Source organism: Copadichromis virginalis, linkage group LG13 (assembly GCF_057382275.1).
Source record: "Copadichromis virginalis isolate Kocher_CV1m ecotype Utaka linkage group LG13, C_Virginalis_male_GT1.1, whole genome shotgun sequence".
NCBI classification, from domain to species: Eukaryota; Metazoa; Chordata; class Actinopteri; order Cichliformes; family Cichlidae; genus Copadichromis; species Copadichromis virginalis.
The window spans coordinates 19,068,937-19,078,843 of record NC_140630.1 but is presented as its reverse complement, the minus strand read 5'-3'; the positions used below and the strand labels follow the sequence as shown (position 1 = coordinate 19,078,843).

Sequence of the window (9,907 nt, the reverse complement as noted above, 5' to 3'; positions counted from 1 at the left end):
CAATATTAACAATGTAGAATTTATTTAATGTTGTAAAGATTAACTTAATACGTACAAAATTCCGATAAATAACATCATAATGGTACTGCAATTCCCCGTGAGTGTTCAAATCAAATGATAATATCACACTAGGGTGTGCAAACAAGACAGGCGGAGGTGCCGAGATAAACCCGATGTGTCCATGACCTTAGTGTTTTTCTTCTGCTACTTCTTCTTTTTTTCCTTTAAATAAAAAACAGCTCAGGTCGAAGCTGAGATGGTTTGCTTAAAAAAAATTATTTAACAGTTCAGTCAGTATATTTGGCTTATAAAACTATCGAATTCATGCTCAGAGTCAAGTAAAACCAGTTCGTAAGACTAAGTAAAACCCAGTACAGAACAAACTGTGACACATTGCCTTGTTGAGCAATACAGACTGCAGAAGCAAGAGCAATGCAACAGCAAGTTTTTTGAGGTATCGGAGATTGACGTAAATCCTTTCACTTAGGTGTAGCCACCAAGCAGGAATCCTTTAAGCAAACCCGATCAAGTAGGTTGACAGAGAAAAGACTGGTAAATTAGACAAGAATGGATGCCTTAGCAGAGTCTGTCATACAGGTATCAAATCCTTTTTAACTGGGAAGACAGCCCACGTCAAGCCATCACCATGTGGGGGGTGAGCAGAGGGAAGGAGAACACGCGTCACCCAGTGACTAAAACCAAAAGACAAAAACAAAAGCAGAAATTACAAGAAGCACAAGGTAACATTAGTCACATAAGGTGCAGAAAACAAAACAGATTTCTGTTTCTTAGAAAACAGAAATCTGAGAGGGAGAGAGACAAACCTTCTCTTCTCCACACCTAAGAAGATTTTCCAGTTATTCAACCTGCTGTAGTTAAAGGGGTTTCTGTAAACCTGACAGAAAAACAAAAGAACAGGAACATGTTACAAATGACCAACGTCACTTTAACCAAAGGAAAATATATATATTTTGAGGATTTGAAGTCTCCTATGTCTTATCACAACATAACCTTCACATTTTATTTATGTTCATGGCTACCTTTCCCCATTTGGCCATCCGCTTTGTTTCTTTGCTGTTGATATGTCTTTCAATACTCGTCTCTCCTCTGGAGATGAGAACTGCATGCCAGAAGGTCAAAGCTCCCAGTGCCACTCCCACTGTGCTGTTACAACAAAGCACAATTCACTTTATCCTCTGCATGGATGACAAAGACAACAATCCTGCTCTGATTCAACTCTACCTTTATACCCTACTGCTTTGAACAAGAAGTAAGAAGCAAAACGAGTGTGAGATTACATACCCAGAATCCTTTGACCGATAACACTTTCTTTTTTTCCTCCTGCTATCTTCCTAAAGCAATGGTTAGATTTTTTTTATATTTCTTTGTAATTATCTTTAAATAATATCCATTAGCTCAATGCTCAAAATGAAGTTTGTGACCCCCTTGAAATTACCAGGATTTTTGAATGGATTATTAAAATTATGTATTCAAATATGTCACAATTACAAATATAATCTATTACTTGACTGAAAAACTCTCATTTTAATTCCTTTGTTGAGGAAGAAGCCATAGTCCAGGCTGAATAACCCTTTTAAGTTAGCAGTTCAATCAGACTTTAGCAAAAACTTTGGACCAGTAAATATTTCTGCATGTCTTAACTGGACAGCCAGGCCACCATCCCAACTGGTTAAGGTCTTTAACTGTCACTCTGGGGGTTTTTTCCCCTCAACTGTTCTGTTGTTTATTTTTTTATTTACATGTGTACTTGCTTGTTGTAACTATCCAACCTCTCCTAAGCGTCAGGCTTCTGTCCTGACATTCTCCCGAAAAGGTTTCTTGCCACAGTTTTGGATTCTCAGTCTGGGTCCTAACAAAGCAGCTCCAAATCATGATGCTAGCTCCACCATGCTTAGTGCTTTTTTGTCTACCCATAAAATGCAGATCGGTGTCTTAGACGTGTTGTGGAACATCCAAGTGCATTGCAAAATTGCAAATTTTGCAGGTGATTGGCTGTTACCATTTATTTGTACACACTTTCTTATTGTGAATAGATGAATACCCAAGTATTTCGATTTTTTTTCTACTCCACTAAAATTTTACTTCTAATGAACTGGAAAGTTCCAATCCTGACTGTGAACAACACGACATGACTACATTTAATGAGAAATCAGAAATCCTTGTAAGTCAGTTATTAAAGTTTTTCTTGCATGTATGTGTGAAAAAGCAACATAAAATGCACTTTTTACCTGGTGAGGACCCACATGTAGATGATGCTCTTATGAATCATCTTATCCTTAAATGTGTATGGAGGAGCAGGGGTCTGATAGTGGGTCTTTCCAAAACAAAAAACAAACAAAAAAAGATAAGTAACTGAAAAAAAATAAAAATAAATAAACTCAATAATGCTGTGTGTTGGCTTTTGAAGCGCTACCTGGCCAGAAGGAAGAAGCCCTATAAGCAGTCCCATCCCTGTTACCGGTATTCCAGGCTTTTCCAATTCCAAATGTTTGAAGTGCTAATGGAACAGCCCACAAACCCAAGCATTAAAGACAGAAAAAAAGCAGAGTCAATAAAGAAATGCTAAGGCCCCAAAGAGAAAGACACCAGACATGGAGGCTTTAAAACAAATCTAACTACAACAAAGCACCAGCAGACCTACAGGCAGCAACAGCCCGACTATCTCACCTCGAGTGCATTGTATGCATCTAGGAACAGGTTTCTCCCACTGATGCTACAGTAGACACAGCCCAAGGTCATGAAGAGACAGAAGGAGAAGAAGTAACGGTGATTAAAATGGCCCACACAGTTATTCAACCAGGCTGAGGTGCTGACATTAAGGAAAATTATGTCCATCTCTGTCTATAAACATATACATTTTCTGACGTGCTTCTGAAATAATAAGCTGGAATAAATTCAGCACAAAGGATACGACAATGATGGTCCATTTTCAAAATGCATCTGCAAAAGCAAGAGAAAAACATTAGTTTGATAATTGGTATTTTAGTTGTGTGATTTTTTTTAAGGGAATGTATTCTAATCATATCTCAAACTGCAAAATAATAGTCTGGGAAGACTTAAAGCATGATAAGATTTTATGGAATGAAGATAGCAATACTAGAAAAACTAACCTAGAGATACAAGAAGTCAACTGTCAATGAAAACATCTTAATTTTGAATGTTGCGATTTGACGTAGCCACATTAAAGGTCTTGCAACCACCAACATACTTTAGCTTTGACATTCAAACACCTGATACTTATTAACATGTAATAAAACAGATAAAAACTCACCTGTTACAGATCCCACAGTGGTGTGTTCTTGCTGGTTTAGGAATAATGCACTTTTTGCAGACTGATACAACTGGACCGTCATGTTTTTCCTACGACAAAATAAAAGTTTGTTTTGTTTTGTTTTTTTAAATACAAAATTTCCAGTTTAAAGTACAAAAAAAAAAAAAACTGTAGCTGATATCTTACTGTAGGGGGATACCCAGGAGAGGTGTTGGCGGCTTTGTAGTAATGGAAAGCAATCATGATGAGGTTCCAATGTCCATAACAAACATGCCAAGCGATCCACGGAGGAGAGTAAGTGTTGAGGATCAGAGGCAGCAAGACCACATAGGCTATCCCCACGATGGAGCTGGTCAGTATCACCACCAGGTAAACAAACACCTTAAAGAAAAAAGAATGATCAGACAATGTGAGCAGTTATGCAGGAAATCACATTAGATCTACATTTAAAGCTACATCCAAGAACACACATTTTTTTCATTACTGTCAAAACCCTTGGTGCAGGCTACTATCAAAGAGATTGTATGTGCCTACCCCCTCTTGTATTTAGGTCAGGAGTGTCTACACCCCAGATCTGAAACATTTTAATGAATGAGGATCTGTTGCTATCCAATAAGAAAGAGAATTGCCCCCGCGAAATGTTTGTTGTGCAGACTTGATATGACACTACCAATAATGATTATCTGAAGTTAGGGGGACTGTGATCATAGGAGCTTTGGTAGTTAACAAAATCAGACGTTCACAAAAAAAAAATGTCATTGTTTGTTGTTATTATACCACAAACAACAACTGTGACCTGTGTATGGAAGATCATATTTTGACCAATTCCAAGAAGGTTAATGTCCTTATTTTCCATCACTGCAGTGGTCTCCAGAAAATAAACAAAAAAACAACAACAACAACTTTCTCGTAACCATTTAAAAGCACACTCACCAGACCAAACCACCGGGTGACGTAATCCACAGTCAGGAAAACTGGTTCAAAGACTGAGTCAAAAACCACATCTGAGTCTGTGAGCGAGTTAAAGTAGAGTGATTTTGCCAGCAGTCTCATATAAGCCCATATTTCCCTAATCCACAAAGGAAGCCTGTTCTGTCCCCGCCTGCTACACAACCGCAGCCGCACACAGCGCAGCAGGTGAAACGCAGAGCTCGAACACCACCGCATTCTGCATTTGTAAAATGCAAGCACCTGCAGGAAGAAAGAAAACATTACGATTAATGAAAGTCAATCGTAAACTCTCACTTCCACACCTCTCCCAACCTGATGTGCAAGACTTAAAAAAATGTGAGGAATGTGTATGCTGCTATGTCTAACACAAATTTCATATGTACAACAGGAATAATAAAAAAAGGAATTCAACACAATTTGGCAACACAAAAGGAAAATGATAAGTTTGTTGATAACAAACAACCCAAGCCCCAAGGATACTCCATTTACTCTTACCTATAAGAAAAATAAATACATAGTTAACAGCAGCTGAAAAAGAGAGAACACGTCTGCCCTAATCAGCTCGGTTGAGCAATGTCTGACTTACCAATAGGTGAATTTCAGAGCCAGACAACTTGGACTTCTTTTTCCCAGTGAATTTGTTTTGACCGCTAGTGATATCGTTTCAGAGAGCTGACACCTAAACTACTTCATTAGGTACGACTAAAGGCGTGAGTGAAAGAGCCAGAGCATTTGCAGGTACATACAACAGAAATGCACAGGTAACCAGAAGAACATGTGTTTCCAACATGTACCAGTCTTGCTGTGCTGCATTCCAGACAGGGTGGAGTCTGGGTGGAGGCTTTTGGCAGCTAGATAAGGTGTGAGGGGGACAATGATTTTTGTTGTGGAGTAGGCTGGTCACCTGCAGTTAATGACAAGCAAGCCAAAAACCACTGCATGGCGATCAGCCATAGCTGTCACCTCCCTGAATAAAGTAACACTCAATGTGTCCATAAGACATGTTGTTGTGAATACTCTCCGTGAGTCATAGCGCTCCCAAATCCCTTATTTTTGGATGTCACATACTGCTCTCCTTTTCAAATATTCGTCTCGCGCCGTGCATCATATTTTACTGATATTTTACAACATTTCTTTTTTACTCACTGTTTTATGAAGACGAGACCCCCACCGAGACCACCACTCCCGTCAACATTTTCAAAAGGAAGACAAAAAACGGGATTATAGCCACATATTAGCGAGGAGGAGCAGGATCACGGACCTGTGACAGTTAAGAGCGGAATCCTCCAATTAATGCGCATGCGCTGGAACACCACCGAACGGCATCGTGGTAGTCTGAGTCAGGAAGTGATTTCAACAGTTATTTTTACTTCAGGACTTGACATTTATGTTTCTGAATTTTCTGTATTTTATGTTATAACACGTACACATACGTATAACGATTCGGCTACATGCATAACTGAAATATAACATATAGCATAACTGGTGGGGGGGGGTCTCAGACTTTTGGGACATGTAGTTTTTTATCCATAGCAGCCTTGCTAGCTACGCATGCCATGTTGAGCCAGCCTTTGGTAGAACCTGTTTGAAACTGTGATCCAAATCTTCTATCCTCAAACTTAGTGAACGGTGGTGTCAGTCAGCATGTCGTTTTGTTTTAACTTCGACCTTCCAGCACAAACAACAGGCCCCGGAGACGTGGATGGAAATGAATTGCAGCACGGAAATAAAGATCATGCTGTCGTATCTGTGAGTAACATTAGCTTACCTATGATGTGCCATAGCTTAAGTTACTCAGAGTGCTCTAAGTACCGCCGCGTAACTAGTAATAGCAGAAGTAACGTTCAAGCTAGCAATTGCGGTGCTGTAAAGCAAGTTTAGACTTGGACCCTCTGCGAGAGTGTGGGAAGAACATTTATGGCTGCAGGCAGAAAACTTACAAAGCCCCAGAAATGTATCTGTCTGTCATAAATGCCTTTATGTAAGTAGTAACAACAGCACTGCTTTCCTATTCTTTTCCTATAACTTCCCATTATTTGTGATCCTTTGATATTTTTATCAAAGGATCACAAATAAGCCCGGGGCAACATCGAAAGAGAGCAAAAATAATAAGGTTCTTGAACATTATAGTTTATTTTTTAACTGTGGAAAATCATCTGTAATAAAGCAATTGACTACAAGTACAGCAGACAAAATCTGCCTAGGTTTGCCTACATTTCAATATATTCTGTGATCTGTACATTAGAATAGATTACATCTAAACACGTGAATAAATATTTAAAAGCTGATATGAAAAAATATTGATTAAAAATACATCTAGTTTACTGCTACAAATGATAAATAATTCCGAAAGTCTTTAAGTAGAAAAATGAGAAGAGATTTGTGTAACATTTACCAATTGTAATGTAGAATAAATAATTTAGATTTTTTTTTTAAAGACAAGCAAATAGAAGCTTTTTTTTTTCGCCTGCATGGCAGCCCTGTCAAAATTATATTTAGATAAGACTTAACATTAAATCAAAGTGTAGAATAGTCCAAAAACAATTGTGAAGATAAACGTATAGAGGGGCGTCGGTGTAACGGTTAGCGCATTCCCTTAACAAACCAAAGGTTGGTGGTTTGATTCCAGCGAAATGCACAAATCCTCTTTGGGGTTACAAGTAAAAACATCCCACAGAAAAAGAAGCCAAATCAAACATGCAGCCCTAAACTCTGCGGCGACCCCTTGTGACGAGGGAGCAGCCAAAGTTAGCTTTAATTTGTAAAGATAAACCTGTCTTATGTTAAAGGGGACAAAGGTAAAAATCCATCCTCACTAAAGCACAAGCTGTTCAATTAAACAATGCTGTAAATTCTGACCGCATGAGCTTTAAAAAAGCAATAAAAATTCTTTAATTTTGTGTGCATCCACTAGAGAGCGTAGGCTGTTAACATCTGCTTGTTAACATTACAGGATAAGGCATGTTAAAGCGGAAACAATCCAAATTGTTAAAGTACTGTGTGCTTTGTTATTGTTATGTATGACACAAAACTTCTGAGGTATGCAACAGACTTTACTGGCATTTAAATCTAAACTGTTCGGCTCCACTGAGTTAGACGACATGAGCATTTACACCTACCAGTCCAGAGAAGCAAACGTCATTTCAGTCACGGTGACTCACATGGCTGATGCATAACATTCTCATGTTTGGGTGATTTATCAGTCAACTGACCTTTTACATCATTATTACAAGAAAACAAATCACAGTGGTAAAAGCATACTATACCTGGTATGTACACACAGAATTGAGTAAATCTTTGTTACAACATTTGAATAGACTAATTAACTTTAAACCAAACAACAGACTTTTATGTTTTAATAACTGACATTGTTGCATTTTATAGGTCCCAAAGAAGATTTCGCAACATTTATGTGCAGATGTTAGCCATTCTTACAGTAACATCAAGCCACCCCCCATTTTCAGTGTAACTGTCAAAGCGGTTTTAACATCACCACTAGTTATGACATCTTTTTTCCTGCATGCCCCACTTCATCCATCCATATTTTGGAGCAGCTGGAGCCTGTCCCAGCTTTCACAGGGCAGGAGGAAGGGTGCGTTGTGGAGAGGCTACCATTCTCTTACAGGGCTAACATAGAAAGAAAAATAACCACGCGTGCTTGTTTTTACACCTACAGCAAAATTTATAATCGCCAATTAACCTAACATAAAACTCCACACAAAGCCATGTGTGTGGAGTTTCAAACCCAGGACTTTCTTCCTGTGCGACAACAGGAAGACAGTTAACCACCACACCACTGTGCCGCCTGTGCTCCACTTCAGAAAATGAAAAAACGTTAGAACGCTACATACCAAAATATTTCTTACTCATTAACACTAACTTTAATAAATAAAACTGCGTTATTGTAAAACGGAAAACTCTTGCTCATGTCACAACATGTGACCATCACCCACATACATTGCTGAGGCGTGTGGTTTTATTATCAACTGTGCATACTGCTTTCTGTTTGCAGGTAGAGGACGGCCCCAAACCAGCACAACCAGTAAAAGAGGCCAGCGAGCACTTTCCGCCATCCGATCCACAGTTCCTCCTTATGGATGCCATCTTTGAAACGGTTACAGTTGGAACTCTTCCTCCTCTGCACTTCCTCAATGAGACTGTTTTTGAGAAGACTGCGTCAGAGAGAGAGGACAGCGAAAAAATTCTTTCACGCACAGCGGAGCAGAAGTCTGACCTCATCTCTGGTGTGTACGAGGGAGGGCTGAAGGTGTGGGAGTGCACGTATGACCTTCTGGAGTTGATTGAGAAAGATGGAGAGACCTTTGGGGGGAAGGCGGTTTTGGATTTGGGCTGTGGCGCAGGGTTGCTGGGAATACTGGCTCTGAAGAGGGGAGCCAGTCAGGTCCACTTCCAAGATTATAACAGTACAGTCATTGAACAGCTCACAGTGCCAAATGTAATGCTAAACTGCCAAGAGGATGATGAAGTAGACAGTGAAGATGACAAAGAAGGGAGTGGTAAGGGAAAAATGAAGGAGGAAGACGGTTCTAAAAAGAAGGCGAAAGGGCAGAAGGAGGTCACAGAAAACAGCCCACCTCCTAAGAAGCAAGCCATAGACTTAGCCCAGCACCCATTACTAACCAGGTGTCATTTTTACTCTGGTGACTGGAGCACATTTCTCGCTTTGGTTCTAAAGGCAGATCCACCACCCAAATATGATCTTATATTCACATCAGAGACTATCTACAACACTGCGTACTACCCTGCTCTACACGAGACCCTGCGCAAACTGTTGGCACCAGATGGTCTGGTCTACCTCGCCACCAAATCCCACTACTTTGGTGTAGGTGGTGGACTACATCTCTTTGAAACATTTGTGGAGCAGAGGGATGTTTTCTCTGTGGATCATCTGTGGGATGGAGAAGAAGGACTTCAGAGACATGTAGTAGTACTGCGTTTTAAAAAGTCAAAGGACGCTTGAGTAAGGAATGTCAGGAACTCATCGGTTTTATCTGTAATTGATTTATTGATGAAAAACTGAATGAAAATAAAAAATAGAGCAAGGCTATTGCTTGATTATTGTGTGCAGTCCTGAATCAGCCAGCTGTGTCGTTATGACTCCTGTCTTTATTTTGGTATGTTAAAACTGCCGTGGTTAAACAAGGAAAAGCTGCAATGAAAACACACTATTGGCTCATATTTGCTCTTTTGTTACCTACACCTTCTTTCACTTCCTATATCGAAATTTGAATATGTCTGCCAGTAACTGAAGTGCAGTTGAAAGGGGCTGTTACAGGTCTTTAGATGCATGGAGAGGAAAGAAAGGAAATGGGCTCAGTGACCTTTGCGAGTGATTTCCCCAGTGTTCAAACACCAGCATGAAAGCCAGGCTTGTTTCTGAAGTCCAGCACAAAATGTCAATTGCAACTTATCCCACTAGCTCAAGGATGTAGTTTGAAAGTGGATTCTGGAGTCACTGAACATCAATGGTGGGACTCTGTGGGGTCTCTGTAGCTCTTATTCTACTGGTTTCCTTTCAGTGAAGCTCACCACATAATCTGGCAACAGTGCAAAATTAAAAAAAAAAAACATTTTTGAAAATGTCTACACATATGCCTATGCAGGAAGTATGGGCAAATATCCATCCAAAATCAAGAAAAGGAA

General features: G+C 39.6%; 2 protein-coding genes across 4 annotated transcripts; one reads left to right on the top strand and one right to left on the bottom strand.

The window, feature by feature from the left end:
* Positions 1-5,541, bottom strand: zdhhc16a (zDHHC palmitoyltransferase 16a). 3 transcript variants are annotated; one of them, XM_085477783.1, is made up of 11 exons: positions 5,390-5,541; positions 4,226-4,483; positions 3,479-3,673; positions 3,293-3,381; positions 2,933-2,961; positions 2,689-2,822; positions 2,435-2,518; positions 2,250-2,335; positions 1,041-1,164; positions 825-895; positions 1-692 (listed from the first exon to the last, which is right to left on the bottom strand). In XM_085477783.1, the coding sequence occupies exons 2-11, from the start codon at positions 4,457-4,459 to the stop codon at positions 590-592; spliced, it is 1,149 nt and encodes a 382-aa protein (XP_085333909.1). In that variant the 5' UTR covers positions 4,460-4,483; positions 5,390-5,541; the 3' UTR covers positions 1-589. The 3 variants fall into 3 exon arrangements, with proteins under 3 accessions (XP_085333909.1, XP_085333910.1, XP_085333911.1); XM_085477784.1 differs by lacking the exon at positions 5,390-5,541 and adding an exon at positions 4,830-5,322; XM_085477785.1 differs by lacking the exon at positions 2,435-2,518.
* Positions 5,542-5,564: 23 nt separating this feature from the next.
* mettl18 (methyltransferase 18, RPL3 N3-histidine) lies at positions 5,565-9,307 on the top strand. The gene is made up of 2 exons (XM_085477786.1): positions 5,565-5,992; positions 8,256-9,307. The coding sequence occupies exons 1-2, from the start codon at positions 5,888-5,890 to the stop codon at positions 9,222-9,224; spliced, it is 1,074 nt and encodes a 357-aa protein (XP_085333912.1). The 5' UTR covers positions 5,565-5,887; the 3' UTR covers positions 9,225-9,307.
* The last annotated feature ends 600 nt before the right edge of the window (positions 9,308-9,907 follow it).

Excerpts from the sequence above, each read along its gene's own strand:
- mettl18 (XM_085477786.1), top strand. The coding sequence starts at position 5,888 with ATGTCGTTTTGTTTTAACTTCGACCTTCCAGCACAAACAACAGGCCCC. Across the intron at positions 5,993-8,255 it reads AAGATCATGCTGTCGTATCT|GTAGAGGACGGCCCCAAACC; the intron begins GTGAGTAACATT and ends TTCTGTTTGCAG.
- zdhhc16a (XM_085477783.1), bottom strand. The coding sequence starts at position 4,459 with ATGCGGTGGTGTTCGAGCTCTGCGTTTCACCTGCTGCGCTGTGTGCGG. Across the intron at positions 2,962-3,292 it reads CACTGTGGGATCTGTAACAG|ATGCATTTTGAAAATGGACC; the intron begins GTGAGTTTTTAT and ends TTGCTTTTGCAG. Across the intron at positions 1,165-2,249 it reads TACATGTGGGTCCTCACCAG|CACAGTGGGAGTGGCACTGG; the intron begins GTAAAAAGTGCA and ends TTGTTGTAACAG.